Source organism: Pyxicephalus adspersus, chromosome 9 (genome assembly GCF_032062135.1).
Source record: "Pyxicephalus adspersus chromosome 9, UCB_Pads_2.0, whole genome shotgun sequence".
NCBI lineage: Eukaryota > Metazoa > Chordata > Amphibia > Anura > Pyxicephalidae > Pyxicephalus > Pyxicephalus adspersus.
This window is the reverse complement of record NC_092866.1, coordinates 5,711,255-5,727,032: the sequence shown is the minus strand read 5'-3', so window position 1 is coordinate 5,727,032 and position 15,778 is coordinate 5,711,255. Positions and strand designations below refer to the sequence as shown.

General features: G+C 42.6%; 1 protein-coding gene across 1 annotated transcript; it reads right to left on the bottom strand.

Moving 5' to 3' along the window:
- Window positions 1-1,877: 1,877 nt before the first annotated feature.
- POP4 (POP4 homolog, ribonuclease P/MRP subunit) lies at window positions 1,878-15,499 on the bottom strand. Its single transcript, XM_072422396.1, has 7 exons — window positions 15,411-15,499; window positions 11,036-11,085; window positions 9,892-10,112; window positions 8,348-8,425; window positions 7,178-7,239; window positions 5,865-5,966; window positions 1,878-3,833 (listed from the first exon to the last, which is right to left on the bottom strand). Exons 1-7 carry the CDS (start codon window positions 15,415-15,417, stop codon window positions 3,697-3,699), a joined length of 657 nt encoding a protein of 218 aa, XP_072278497.1. The 5' UTR covers window positions 15,418-15,499; the 3' UTR covers window positions 1,878-3,696.
- Between the last annotated feature and the right edge of the window lie 279 nt (window positions 15,500-15,778).

Sequence of the window (15,778 nt, the reverse complement as noted above, 5' to 3'; positions counted from 1 at the left end):
TTAAACATTCCCCATCATTTTATGGTATAGAGGACATCTAGAAATGCTAAGCAAGATCAAAGGCTCGGGTTATTGAGCGGTCCGTCCAGCCCCTCAATGTTAGCCAGTACTTATTCAATAGCCCGTAATGGAATCTGCCTGCCTCCATGTAACCCAAGGCTGATGGTACCTTCAGAACTGGTGATGGCATTGCTCCGCTTCTCCTTGCTGGAGGAGAAGCTGTACCTGAGGACTTGCACTGCAAGGATCTCCCTGCTTCCATTTCATCATGCAGCTCGGTGCTTAAGAATCTTACCCTGCTGGTCATTAGGCATGAATCCTGGAATGAAACTGCTGCTTAGGGTTGGTCTCCTTCGTACAGAAGCATCGCAAATCAATAATGTGGAAAAGAAAGCACAACCAATACAGATGACAAGTCCTTTATCCCCAGCTTGCTTTTTGCACAGCTTCCTCCATACTGGTCCTCTTACTAGGCAAAATTTCAGTACGAGAGCCATGCAACTTGCAAGAAAAAAACTCTGCAGTGTTATCCTATTTTTCTTTTAGTACAGGTTCCCTTTAACTCCAGAACATTAATGAAACCTAAATCATCAATTAAAGGTCTGCGCTGTTAATTAAAAGCATTATTTCAATAAGAAGGTGATTAGAGGTGACCGCCTTGGGATCATAGATCAGTAAGATGTTTTAATTAGATGGTGGTGCTACAGGAGCATCAGAAGGTTGCCTGCGATCTTACTGCTTGACCTGCGTCCTAATTAGGAGATCGTTATAAAACATCGAGGAATCCCTATAAACACCAGCGCATAGATTCTGATGGCAACAGAGCGCGGGTAGCTGTGGTTCTGCATGCAGGTTTACAATCATTACAGTCAATGGAAGTGGAATTAGGCTGCCATATTTAATGCTCAGCCTGGGGTCTCCATGGGTTGCTGGAATAATGTGGAAGCATGCACAGAAAATGTACACATCAGGGGAGACTTATCTGTCAAAAGGAACCCCTCCAGTGGGGTGATGTCTTTGCTTCCCATGGTTGCCAGCACCTTCCATTTTTCCAGGTTTGGAGTATTAGCCATCTTTACCCTGCCGGTGAAATGCAGCGCCCCACGGCTTGGTCTCACACCATTCATTTCAGCAATGATTTCCCATAAGATTTGTTCAATAAATGTTATTTATCTGCAAAACCCTCCCTTGTGTAGAAGCCTTAAAGCCCCAAAACCGCTGCCGAGTGTCACCATGATTGCAGCAGCCTCACTTTATAGCAGTGGTCACCAATGTTTCCGACAGCAGGACCCCGTAACATAGAACTATTTTGCCATGGCCAAGGGGGGCCACTCTGGCGAGGGACCATCTGTACCTAAACCCACCTTGGGAAGGGGGCCAACTCTATTCACGAGGAGCCACCTGTACCTGAGCTGACCTGGGTAAAAGGCATCTTTTCCTGAACCCATCTGTGAGAGGGCCCCACCTGTACCTGAGCCCACCTGAACCTGCCTGAGGGAAGAGACATCTGCTTGAAACATTTCCTATTGACTACATTTTGTCCTGAAGTCACAAAAGCTCCTGCTATAAACTCCAATTGAAAAGTGGCCATTGCAGCACCAGCACTGGTCTGTGGCCCAGGGGTTTGGGACCTCTGCTTCATATTATACCTGCTTACTCTTCCGCTGGTTTCTCCATGTAAGGAAGGGAGAGGGGCAGTGGAGGAGCTGGGCAAGCACAGACACTAATTAAGCACAGGAGGAGATAGATATGACACACAAAAAAAAACAAAAACAAAAGAAGGTGAAACACAGAAAATAAAAATTAGTTTCTCAGTGAAATAATGAATTGATGTTCTGTAATATTCTGATATTAGGACACACTACCCAGATGATAAATACATGCATCCATTTCATTTTATTTACATTTTCTTGTACAATGATAACAATTTATATTACAATGATATTATGCTTGTACACGTTCAAAGTCTGTGCAGTAACAGGTACATTATTCTCCCCAGCTCAGTGTGATGGGCTGTCATGATTGCAAAGGTTGCATTGTTTCCTTGTCCAACTTTAACAAGCAACATGTAACCACCATCAAGAGACTGGTCTATATGAATACATCATTTTACAACACTGATCTAGCTCCTAGTGAAGGGCCAGCAGTGAACGAAAAATTTCCCCACTGGAGTTATGAAAGAACTAAGAGATTGAATTAACACATTGGGTAGCTGCAGCCTTAAAACATGATCCGGTAGGTTCTGTCCGATGTCTCTAAAAAGCAAAAAGGGAATGTGTACATACAGCCGGCCACAACACCAACCCAGGCCGGGACTTATCCATACAAAGAACCAGTGATGCTCCAGCAATTTGTTAAAAAAGGTTATTGTCCTGCACGACAAACAAAAATCCCTACCTGGCACCCCCAGCCTCCCTACAACCATGTCCTATTTGGGTGAAATGCGTCATGGAAGAGGAGCCTTTTAATTCGATATCTGGAACAATACACGTTTTATCTTTGATGCTTATTGCTAGAGGGCCTCTGGATCCTTGCATAGGAACCTTTTCCAAATCTCTGATTCCAATGTAATAAACTGGCACTAAAGACTAACTGTGGGTGTCCCAGCAATTCCTAAGGGCAAGGATATAAATAAAGTTTCCTGATCTACAAGTGATCATAAGAGGCAAATCTATAAATCTAATAAAAATATAGAGCTGCAAGCAAATAAATTGAAGTGTTAAAAATTCCAATGTTAACTCTGTACACATGATAATAAATAGTAGTGATCCTTTATTTTCTTTTCTTTGATTTTACTTGATTAGATATGAAATAAAAGGCAATATAGACACTTGGTCTATTCATTGATAATGTCTTTTGAAGGCCCACCCTTCATTTAAACCCCATTTCCTAGTGTTCGCCCACAGTACCCATGCAAAATACTCCAGGCTCCAAGGAAAGGGAAGTATGTAACCTCCTCTCCTTCTGGGGGACCCAATGGCTAAAAAGCCTAAAAACTCACATGCAAAAAGGAGGAGAGTATTGTCACCAAACCTGTGTAAGCTCCAATACCTTCCAACATCAAGCTTCAACTTTCAGGGTTCAATGGAGCAACATAGCAGCTGATAGAATACAAAGTGAAGTAGATCTGTCTATTTGACAACAGAAATAAACTTCACACATACGAAAAAAAAAAAAAAAAAAAAAAAAAGATACAAGAAAAAAAAAAATACAAAACATTTCTTTGAATAATTTCCATCTAGAGGTTAATTAAACTTCATTAAACCTCCCTGCTGTTATTAATGGCGCCCGCGGCCCAGTCGCCACCTCCTCATTGCACTCATTAAGCACGTGCAGCCCTTTAAATTTCCCCTCTTTGCGATCTCATTAGAAGACTGAAAATTCGTACATTCCAAACATTTTAGGACATCGTAAAGCATAGCGGCGGTTTAATGGCACAGGATATTATGTGTCAGCTCCGCAATATAAAAATGTTTTACTTTTTGGAGAGGGGGGGGGGGGTTATTAGTTAGAAGACAGTTTCATCATCACTCAATCCCAGCAGCCCTTGAAGCTGTTCCAGCCGCCGCAATATACGATATTACCTTCCCCCGACTCGCTGGTTTACGTCCAAACCTTCTACGTTTCTCCATAAAAAAAAAATAATAAAATAAAGTCTGCAACATATCAGAATTGGATCTCCACTTCATAACCTGCTCACAGGTCTAGGCTTCCTTTTGCTTTAAATTTTTTGGCCGACCTCTCGCTGGCTCTCATCTGAAGCTTGCTCCCGTAGATGTACGTGATAAATCCGTCAATTTCCACGCTGAAGACGCAGTTCAACTTGGGAACGACTGTAAGGGAAGCAAGAGGGGGGGGGGGGATAGGGAAAAAAATTGGAATAAATTTGTAAATTACAGGGAAGGAGACACAAGTTAAAATGTTTTAGGAGAAACTGACTTGATCATTGTGTGTCCTCGGGGTGACATTGTGATGATTTCTTGTTTTAGTGGCTTATAATGCTGAATTATTTGACAGTGATGGGTATTCTGAATATTTTTATGAAGGCACAGTGGCTCAGAGGTTAGCTGGGTCCCAGGTTCGAATCTCAACCAGGACACTACCTGCATGGAGTTTGCAGATTCTCCCCGTGCTTGCATAGGTTTCCTCCAGGTACTCCGGTTTCCTCCCACATCCCAAAAAAAAGCAGTTGGGTTAATTGGCCTCCCCCCAAAATTGACCTTAGACTGTATTAAAGACATATGACTATGGTAGGGACATTGGATTGTGAGCTCCTTTGAGGGACAGGTAGTGACATGAGTATGGACTTTGTACAGAGCGGCATAAAATGTCGGCACTATATAAATAAAAGTTTAAAATAATAATAATAATATGGAATTAAATGGGACCAAATTACCATAGGAGGAAGGTGCAAAGGCTGTCATTAAAAAGTCAGGACACCTAAATCAGATACTAAAGTTTTTAGGTAGGTTATGGACACACAAAGCAGACAAATACCCAAAATGTATGACATTTAGGGGTTATGATATATAGAAAGTGCTCTACATTTATAAAGCACAGTGATGCGCTTTAAAAATGTGCTCCAACTTCAGTGGAGAGCAACAGAACTGTAAGTTCTGAAAAAGTAAAAAAAAAAAATAAACCATGCTAGAAGAAAAGCCAAGTCATGTGATCATTCACAAGATTCTCCAACTTCAATCCCAGAGGAATAACAAGTAAAGTTACATAGTAAAGTCAATAGCCCCAGTGCCATGAATGTTCTAGGCTGGTGCATGCTGGAAGAAAAGAAGACAGGGAAAATCTGCTGAACACAAAAGCAGGGAGACTTATACTAACCCTGAATGCTATGCCAAAATCTGGATTTTTTAAACTTTTGATGATGAGGGAAAGCATTATATACTATATGATGAAAGGACTGTGAACGCTTTGATTATTGCACCTCCATAAGCTAATTGGACAGTGCAAAACTATGGCTATTTCTATAGAGTTGGCTGCCTTTGCAGCTATACTTTTTTTTCCCGGAAATTTGAAAAATTGTGTCTTTTGAGCCAGAATGGAGTATTAGGAGTGTAGGTCCTACATGAGAAGACCCGGCTTGATGTTCATTAGAGTTACATAGTCAGGTCCATCAAGTCCAACCACTAGGGAGATAAACATATCTCAGATACAAAACCCTATGGACATAGTTGGTCCAGAGGAAAGCAAAAAAACCCTGGTACAATTTGCTTCAACAGGATTCTTTCCTGATCCATGAAGCAATCTATGGAACTTGCTGAAACTACTTCCTGAGGGAGCCAATTCCACATTTTTACAGACCTTACAGTGAAGAATCCCTTCCTTATCCGGAGATTAAACCTCTTTTCCTCCATACACAAAAAGCGCCCCCTTGTGCTTTGTAATGGCCTTACCGAGAATAATTGGGAAGAGAGTTCTCTATATGGACCGTTTATATATTTATACAGGGTGATCATATTGCCCCTTATACATCTCTTCTCAAGGGAGAATAGATTCAGTTCAGCTAATCTCTCCTCATAGCTGAGCTCCTCCATTCCTTTTATTAATTTAGTTAAAGGTCAGGGCTTTGAGCAGGTCAGCCGGGTTCCTTTAAATCAGACCCCACAAATCATGTCTTTATGGAGCTGGCTTTGTACACAGGGATACCCTCGTGCTGGATTAGAAATGGATCTTCACCAAACTGTTACCACTGGGAGAACATTTGTTTCTAAAATGTCTTTGTATGCTGTATTAATTGTGTTACTAGTTCCCCTGCACAATCTTTTAGAGGGGCAGGGGATCATCATACACATAGGGTATAACTTAACCATAACTTTGCACAAATTGACAATAAATAAAGCCATTCTCACCTTTCAGTTTATCTTCTTTTGTGATTATTTTGAACACGTGTTTAGTCTCCTGCAAAATGATGCCTGTGAGGCCGACATAGGACGGACATTTGGATTTGAATACTGGAAATAGACAAACAGAGGTCTGAGGAGATGCTACAGAGAATTTCTATATAATTACAAATATACTAATGATCGATTATCACACCCACCATAGGGCACAGCTCACCCTTATATTTAAGTGTTTGGCGGATGCTAGAGAGTTGAGCACCTCGAGCTAAATACTTGTTGTTCCTGCAAAATTGCTTTAAAGCTTTTATTAAATAATATTTCATTTTAATTAAGTTTTATTATGGTTATGTTTTGCTTTCCATGATTCCTTCTTTCATTTCCCCTACCGAAATGCCAATAAAAAAAGCTTTTTATTTTTTTTAGTACATAACGTATTCTATTTATACCTATGTTATGCAATCTTATATTATATAGCTATGGAGTCCTTATGCTTCCATCATACAGATCATGACTAGTAGGAGATGGAGCCAGTACGGTGCTATACATACAGTGATCTCCCCAGCCCTTTTAGCTGGGCGCACCACCCGGTTGTTCTTGGGTGGTTACTGAAAAGTTGGGTCACAAAACAGGGGCTGCAACCCACCTACAGTTTCTTCACACCCACTGACATATCTGAAAACATCAAATCACATTGGCTCAGTCTTCTCATTCCTGATGCAGACAGTGGGCTGTTTTTTGGGAGGTTGTCAATATTAAAATACCCCTGGTGGATGTCATTTTGGAGAATTGAAGAATGCATCCTGCAACACTTAGAGAAAGAATGCATTTGCATGCCTGCTGCCTTGGGCGATGCCCACAGATAAAGCTGACCCCCAAGAATGAAGAAACGACTATGGAAAAAATGAACAGGGACAGATGGCCTAGGGAGGTAAAAGTTACCTAATACAGAGAATGAGGCGGGCTGTATCTAAATGTAGCTTCTAAGGTGCATTATAGGAAGCTCACAGTGTGCAGCGAAATCAGTATAGGAGGGCAGCGGATACAACTCTGCAAGGTTTAAGAGAAGGTCTGACTCAGCGACAGGTCCTCTTTAACAAACATTTGGCCACACATTCAACATTCTTCTCTCTAAAAGTTGGATTTTGCTAAATCCGTTCTGTTAGATCTCTGATGATACCTTACCAACTAGTCTGCTTTGGCAGGCAACCAGGAGAGTCACCCACACAAACAAGGTTATCTGCTATATTGGAAGGTTTTGTTTACTGTACTTCCGATATATCTATATCGGTCATCTACCGACGTGGCCGGCACATGATACCCACCCATAACCAGCGCTCCGTGCAGATCTGCCTTCAGTAGCTTATTCTGGACCATCTGTGGTTGCCTGCACACAAGATATTCACATTTAGTAAACTTGGATAGGAAGAGTGACATACAGCAAATACTGAAGGGGAAGGAAACAAATTCCCGCAGTCATATCCCTTGATCTTGCGAGTGATTTAATGATCACACTAGGCGATTTCCACCAAGGTAGGACATTTGTTGTTAAAACTAAAAAAAAAAATAGTTTTAAACCTAAACATCAGCTGAACACAAAAACACAGTACACACAGCACTGTACAAAATCCATGTCACTAGCTGTTCCTCAAAGGCGCTCACAACTTAATGTCCCTACCATAGTCATATATCATTATATCATTAGCAGCACGGTTGCTCAGGGGTTAGCATTCCGACCTTTGCAGTGCTAGGTCCCAGGTTCAATCCCCAGCCAGGGCATTATCTGCATGGATTTTGCAGGTTCTCCCCGTGTCTGTGTGGGTTTCCTCTGGGTACTCCGGTTTCCTCCCACATCATAAAAAAATCCAGTGAGGTTAATTGGCTTCTCCCTAACGATTGACCTTAGACTGTATTAATGACATATGACTATGGTAGGGACATTAGATTGTGAACTCCTTTGAGGGACAGTTAGTGACACGACTATGGACTTTGTACAGCGCTGCGTAATATGATGGCGCTATATAAATACTGTCTAATAATTAATACAGACCAAGGTCAATTTTGGGGAAGCCAAAAAACCTAACTGCATGCTTTTGGAATGTGGGAGGAAACCGGAGTACCTGAAGGTAACCCTCACAAACACAGGAAGAACCTGCAAACTCCATGCAGATAGTGTCCTGGCCGAATTTCAAACCTGGGACCTAGCACAGCAAAGGCCAGAGTGCTAACCACTAAGCCAATCCTGCTAATCGTCTTGCTTACCAAAAGACTTACTTCTGTTCAGCCATTCTTGTGACCCACGCACCCATGCGCACCCGTTCAGTATCACAATACCTGAACATTACTGAACTCTAGGACTCCCTATGCTACCTTTGATGTGCCTTAGTTCTTTCCTTTCCAGCTCCCAGTGCCTGAAAACAATAAACTTGCCATCTCACTGTGATTATTCTACCACTCTCAGTCTGTTATGGGCAGAAATCTTTAAAGATACTCACGTTTCTGGTTTTAGTCCATTGCACAAATCTCGGATGTACTGTTTCCAAAGGTCGTGAAGAGGAAGAAACATCTCGTATCTGAAAATGAGAACAATGTCAGATATAATTATCATTTATTTATATAAAGCACCAACATATGACGCAGCGCTGTACATTAAATAGGGGTTACAACTGACAGACAGATACAGACAGTGACACAGGAGGATGAGAGGACCCTGCCCCAAAGAGCTTACAATCTAGGAGGTGGGGTAGTATCACACAATAGGAGGGGGATATGGAATGGTGGGGAAGTAATGAAGGTTTAGGAGACAGAAGAAGACGGGTAGGTGAGGTTGAAGCGTTGGGTTTTGAGTGCTCTAATAAATGAGCACAAAGTAGGAGCAAGCCAAATAGGACAAGGAAGACCATTCCAGAGATTCGGGCAGCTCCAGAAAAGTCTTGGAGCCGTGCGTGTGATGAGGTTATGAGTGAGGAAGTCATTAGTAGGCCATTGGAGGAGCGAAGAGAGCGGCTCTGTGGAGGGATTTGAAGGCAAAGCACAGGAGCTTGAATTTGGTTCTAAGGTGAAATGGAAGCCAATGAAGAGAAATACAAAGAGAGGCAGCAGAAGAGGATCGGAGGGAAGGATGGATGTGTCTGTACAAGGAGTTTGGTGGTCTCAGGGGACAGGTAGGGGCAGATTTTGGAGAATTTGCGCAGGTGAAAGTGACAGGACCTGGAAATGTTCTGAATTTGGGGGGTAAATGAGAAGGCAAATAATGAAAGACAACAGGACTTCAGATTGTCAGCTCTTACTGTTCATGTTTTCTATCCTAAAATCCAATTGCCAGACTCCTTTTGTTGTAGCTTTGTATATTAAAGGAAATTGGTAAAATCCCTGTCAAGCAATCCTGGGCAAAGGGCAGCAGGATGGCTCAGTGGTTAGCACTCTAAGCCTTTGCAGCGCTAGGTCACAGGTTCTAATTTCAGCCAGTGCACTATCTGCGTGGAGTTTGCAGGTTCTCCTCGTGTCTGCGTGGGTTTCCTCCGGGTACTCCCGTTTCCTCCCACATTCCAAAAACATGCAGATTGGTTAATTGGCTCCCCCTAAAATTGACCTTAGACTGTGGTAAAGTCATATGACTATGGTAGGGGCATTAGACTGTGGACCCATTAGAGGGACAGCTAGTGACATGTCTATGGAATTTGTAAAGCGATCCATAATATGTCGGCGCTATATAAATACCGTGTAATAATAGTAATTATGATACCCAGTATGGCAGCTCATGGCGTCATCCCCCTTTCCCCGCAAACTCCCACATGTATCGAACCATACAGAAACCTTCTATCTCTACATTGATGGTCAGCGCCTAATGACCCCAATGGCTGTTGGGCCACGTTCCCCCTTCCAATATCTGGGCTGGAACTTCATTTGCACTGTCTGGAAGAGATCACCCCACATTTTAAAAGAGTATTAAACCGGTTGTAGCTCAGTAAAGTGAAGCTGCATCTAGAACAGCACTTCTCTCTTATCAGCCCCGACACAGACAAGATGGCAGCCTCACCTCTGCTGATCAGCTTTAATCTCGAACAGCTTCATCTCTCTGCGCTCCTTGGACGTCAGTCCTTTAGACTTGTTGCGTTTCCGCTTCTTCTTCTTGTGGACGTGCTCGAGCACCACAGCCTTCCTCTCCAAAAACTCGTCTGCAGTCACCTTTTTCAGGTTTGGCAAACAACGCTTCATAAAGGAGCTAACAAAAGCATTTGCTTTTTTTGGTGCCTGAATCTAGGAACAAACAAACAAAAAAAAAAGTTTAATAAAGTCTAGAAACACAAGCAATAATAATTGTAAGCTCTACTTGGCAGGGTCCTCTACTCCTCCGGTGTCATAGTTTGTATCAGTCTGTCATTTGCATCCCCTATTTAATGTACAGCACTGTGTAATTTGCTGGAGCAATTTAATAATAATAAAAGCTTGACAGTGGTCATATTCATTTCCCTCCATTAAAAGGTAAAAGACATTTTCAAAACCTTGACTTTGAGTTGATGATAATGCAAACATTCGCAATCCACTTTACCACACTCAAAACACTTGTATGAAATTTGGAATAAAGCCACACAAACATCGGAAGAACATACAAACTCCATGCATGCAGCTAATATCCCGAACCCAGTGCAGAGCTGTGCCAATACATGGATCTTCTCTCTCCACTTTTTCCATGTTCTTTAATCCCATATTGCAAAACCCAACTTTACTACATTGGAACTGCTTATAAAGAAGTGAAAGTGACATTCGCTGGGGGAGAATCTTCCAGGGCTATGTGTTTTATTGACAGTAAGGCTGGGTACACATCTGTAATAAATGTCGATGGAAATGGTCTTTCACAATCCTTTCCAACGACAAAAGACTGAACGATGCATGAACAAGCACTGTACATACATCACTGTTCTGCTGTATGGAGAGGGGGGAGAAAGATAGAGCAGCAGCTGCTGCATTCACTCCTCTTAATTTTCATTACGATCCTTCTTCGTCTATTGATCCGCCAGGTCGTAATTTGTCCGACATCAGTTCTGAGACGATTATCGGACGAGAATCATCTGACGTGTGTACGTAGCCTAAGTGGTTCTCCACCAGGAGTAAATGTCAATTTCACTGCTTTATAATTGACCCCTAAGAATTTGGTCTATGAATATATACAAATGATTTACCTCCAAGCCGAATTCTGTTGCATCTTTCAAGGGTAATGTCTTGTAGATGTCTAGGAGAGAAAAATGTACAAAAAAAGTCAGTTTTCAAATATTTGTTATGAAATAAAATATAATTGTGTCTATATAAAAAGTTTCATTGTAGAATACTTACACATATAAAAATGGCTACCAGTTTGCCCCCACACCTAATAAATAGGCTCCCCCGCCTGGGATGTGTGTATGCAGAGAAAGAGCCAAGGTGTACCTCCAATACACGCTGGCAATTGTAAGCAATGGTGATGTAATTTCCTATCATCCCAAAAGCAAAGCTGAAAGGCGGCATGTACAGCGTCTGGTGGTCAGGGGATGGAGCAATGGCTGTCTATGACTGGGATGTCAGAAGCCCCTTTCTAAAAGAATCCCAACCTATGACCACCGGAAGCTCCACTTCCTGTCTACCTTTGGGCTGACAGCTGATTGACATTTCTATTCTTTACAACTACCAGGATGGACTGGGCTGCAGTGCTCATTCTGATCAAGTTGCACTTTAACATAAAAAGGAGATAATTGTACTATTGTAAGTACATCGATCTTTTAAGGCAGCGTTTCTCAACCAAGGTTTCTCCAGAGGTTGCTAGAGTTTCCTTGAGCAATGAGCAGTTGGTGCCTCTCAGGACAGACTAAGTGACAACAATGATTTGGCTATCTGTAAGAGTGACATTCTTCCCACTGGCCAGCAATGTAAGAAGCATTATTCCCACTGACCCCACACTAATGTACTGTGATCTGCAGATATAGTAATTATAAGGGGTTCCCTAAAAACCTTATTTCAAGGGTCACTCATGTTAAAAAGGTTTAGAAAGGCTGCTTTAAAGTAAGCCCCCAACCTGCAAGTACAGCCAGGCTTTTCTAATACCTACCCAGGCTCCTGTTGCAGCAATCTTTACTCCTACTGAGCTGCACCACCTTTTTGCACAAAGCATCCGCATAGGGTCCAGTTCTGCAGCCCCATGTGTTCCTATGGGATGTCAAACACCTTTACCTATAACATGTGACATATAGCAGCCAATCCAATTTGAGAAAGTGAAGGACTAAGCCCAGTGTTCTCCCTGGCTGCTTTTAGATGGGTGAACCACCCGGCACTTTTCAGTAAACACCTAGCTGTTTTTGGGTGGTTACTGAAAGGTTTTGGTCACGGTACAGGGCTTAGATCCTTGCCCAAGGAGCTTACAATCTAAGAGCCTGTATTTCCTACTGGTTCTCTTTATTCCAGTTTCCTACTCTTATACCAGATATTTCCCATGTCTGGATTTCCTTATTTGCTGTGCAGAAGCCTCTGCAACCGTTTCTCACAGATTGAAGATTTAATGAAATTATGGGTTTATGTATCAATCTACAGCATGCTACAAAGCTGCATATGCCCAGATTCCAGGGGGAGGATTTACGGCCTCACAAAAGCGCTTTATGGCGGTTTATTTTTACTGAGACTCTGGAAATTTATCAGCGACATTACAATTTGCTTTTATTGCTCGCTTCAATAAAACAAGCAGTTTTTTTTAACAAGTCTGAGGACGAACGTTTTGGATGGGGGTTTTGCGTCACGTTTTGTCTCCTTCCTCTCGTTGGTTTTCCCTCGGCGGTTGACATAATTGTTTACTGCTCTGGCAGCTGGTACATGCCGTCTGCCTCCATTTTCTCTTAATAATCTGCTTTTTCTTGTTTGAGAACAGCTATCACTGAGATTGCAAAAAAAAAATCAAAACTTTAACAACATTTTCTGGGGGAGGGCTGAAAACTTCTCGAACAATCTGTTCATTGATTTGGTGCCGATGCCAGGTTTGGATTACAAGCAATGAAACCGAATCAAAAAGGTGATATGAAACTCTCATAATTCTATGATTGGCATTTACATGCAATCATTAAAGCTGAACTAAACCTATAATGGGGGGAAGAAGGTGAACAGGCAGGTTTGTTATTGCAGAAGAGACCGGTGATGCTGAAATAAAACAAACTTACCTTCTTACAATATTTTGCCCATTATACACAGAGCTGTATATGGATCCTGGCATGCCCCTGAATGCTGGGAATGATTAAACCCCACTGGGTATGCACACGTGATTCTAACCTGACCACTCAAGATGGCTTAAGATCCAGAACCTGTAGACCGAGTGAAGATTGTGGCACCCAGACCTCTGCAAGGACAGATGAGTGCAATGTAAAAAAATTGCAGTCAGGTAAGTTTGTTTCATTGCAGAGGGGATATAGCCTGCACCTTCTGAAATAAAGGAGCTGACTAGCCGCAAGTTCTGCTTTGAATGTGTTGCAAATAAGTTTCAAAACAAACACTAACTGACCTCTGTAGCTGCAGGTATTGTGGAGCCATTCATCAGCAACTACACAGCAGGGGCAGTAAAGTCATCCAAGACAGTTGCTCCATATATACTGCTCCCTCTTCCAACAGTAGCAAAGCACCCTGTACCCCCTTCCCCTTTTTCTAGCACTAATGCAGTAAACAAGTTCCCTCACCCAGCAATAACACAACAGCTTTTCTATGACAGCTCCCCATCCCAGTAGAGACTTTGTAGCTCATCTACATCTACCCTTTTCTAAAGAAGTGCTCGGAAAATTACTTTCAGCAGCTCAGATTATCCTGTTTTACCCTTATTAGCCACCCCTACAACACAACCCCCCTCATCCCTCCACCACCACCCAACAACTATACTAACCCAGCACCCCCTTTACAGTAGTTACATAGCAGTACAGCTTCATCCCTATCCAGTAGTGACTTAGCAGCTCTGCTCCTCCTAAACCCTCCACCCCCCCTAAGCAATGATTATTAACCTATTGTCTACTTTCAAGAAGAGACTCAGCAGCTCAGCTCATCCCGATCCACCCTCCTAGTAACCCTGCTCTCTCCTTCCAGCAGCGAATCAGCAGCTAAGCTCACCCTGAACCCCCCTGCCAGTAGTGACATAGCAATATGGAATCTGCTAGATGTGTTTGCATTGGAAATTAAAGGGCTGCTGAGCTGTCATGAAGGCTCTACGCCCCATGTCACTTAAATTTCATAGCCAGATCTTTACAGACAGATCATTCACCCTAAAGGTATCTAAATGAATCTGCAGGGGGGTTGCATTTCTATTTCTATACCCGGCACCCACTTGGACACTCTGCAAAGTTGCCTCCTACCTTTGCCATTTTATGAGAGGGTTCTGAAGGGAATGGAATATAGCTACTAGCAAATAGGATTCCCTGTATAAGATTTCCCATAAGGATTTCCCGATTATGGGATGTGTTTCTGGACATATGTCCATAGGGTTCCCTGTATACAAGATGTATCCCTGTATTCAGGTTTCCCTGAATCTAGGATTTACCCCGTAATGTGTCCCTGACTTATAAAATGCATCAATGGGGTCTTCCAATTATGTGTTTGTAACTGCAAATGCATCCCCATAGTACCCTGATGTCCTTGCAAATGTGTCCCTGTCGTTTGCTGTATATAAGATTTGCTCCTGAGCGGTGTATCTAGAAAGGGTTTGGTCTCTGGATAGGTAGGATTCTCCGTATAGAGGATGGGTTTCTGGGTTTTCCCTACATTTAGGATTATGTGTCATGTGTCCCTGGTGTTCCTAACTTACAAAGTGTGTTTATGGAAGGTCCTCTGATTGGTCAATGGAAATGCATCCCCATAGTACCCCGAAGCCCCTGTGGTTTCCTGTATATATGTATATATAAGATTTGCTCCTGTGCAGTGTCCCTAGAAAGGTGTCCTCAGGGTTCCCTGTTTATGGGAAGTGTCCCTGAATATGTGTATCCAGGGTCCTGTGTTTATGGGATGACCCCATAGGGTTCCCTGTACAGAAGATGGGTCCCTGGGGTTCCCTACATTTAGGATTGGCTCCTGTAATGTGTCCCTGGCTTATGGTCCCGATTTATAAATCACGTCCCTGGGGTCCCCTATATAAGATTTTGTAATGTATCCCTGGAAACGCATTCCTGGGATTCCCCCTATTTATGAAACACATTCCCATGTGTTTACAAGCTCTGCCCCCCCCTCCCCAATTATAAGATGTGCCCCTGGAAATTGGCCACTAGAGTTCACTGTGCATATTGATTTACTAAAGGAGTCCAGAGTCTGCACTGCATTGTCTGAACATTCACTTCAGCGATCCAATCATGTGAATTATATTAATAAATATTTCTAATCTCCCATCACCCCAATGTATGCTGTGAGGTGTCATTGCTCTTTTAACTTGTATCATTGTTTATAGCAAATCCTCAGACTTTTCCACAGTGCATGCTGGGATGTATAATTCCCATATTTATCTATAGAACCAACTCCCAGCCCCCCCTAAACTCTCCCCGAAGATTCTGCACCCATAAACAGATCACTCACCCTCCATCTCTGCTCACGTGCGCCTTCCACAACAACTTCCGGGTTCCGATTGATGACGTCACGACGTGGTGGGCTGCTCCATCGTACACTTAATCCAGCGTGAGTTGTCATGGAGACGTAAATTCTTTGCAAGCTGGTCAGGGGCCGCATACTGGTCACGTGGGAAAGTTTTGAGCTCGGGAGATCACGTGACGTGACAACAGACAAGAGACCCTGTCACCTTCTCATGAGATGACATTTGTCACTAAATGAATGGGGGTGGCTGGGCAAAATACTGAACCAATTATTTTATGTTTTCTTCGTTATATTTATTAAAGCGCAACTTCAACAAGAAAACAATTAGACTGAGCTTTTTTTTTTAGGACATT

Coding starts and splice junctions, on each gene's coding strand:
- POP4 (XM_072422396.1), bottom strand. Junction 10,113..11,035: donor CAACAGAATTCGGCTTGGAG/GTAAATCATTTG, acceptor GTTTGTTCCTAG/ATTCAGGCACCAAAAAAAGC. Junction 3,834..5,864: donor AAAAGAAGATAAACTGAAAG/GTGAGAATGGCT, acceptor CTTCCCTTACAG/TCGTTCCCAAGTTGAACTGC.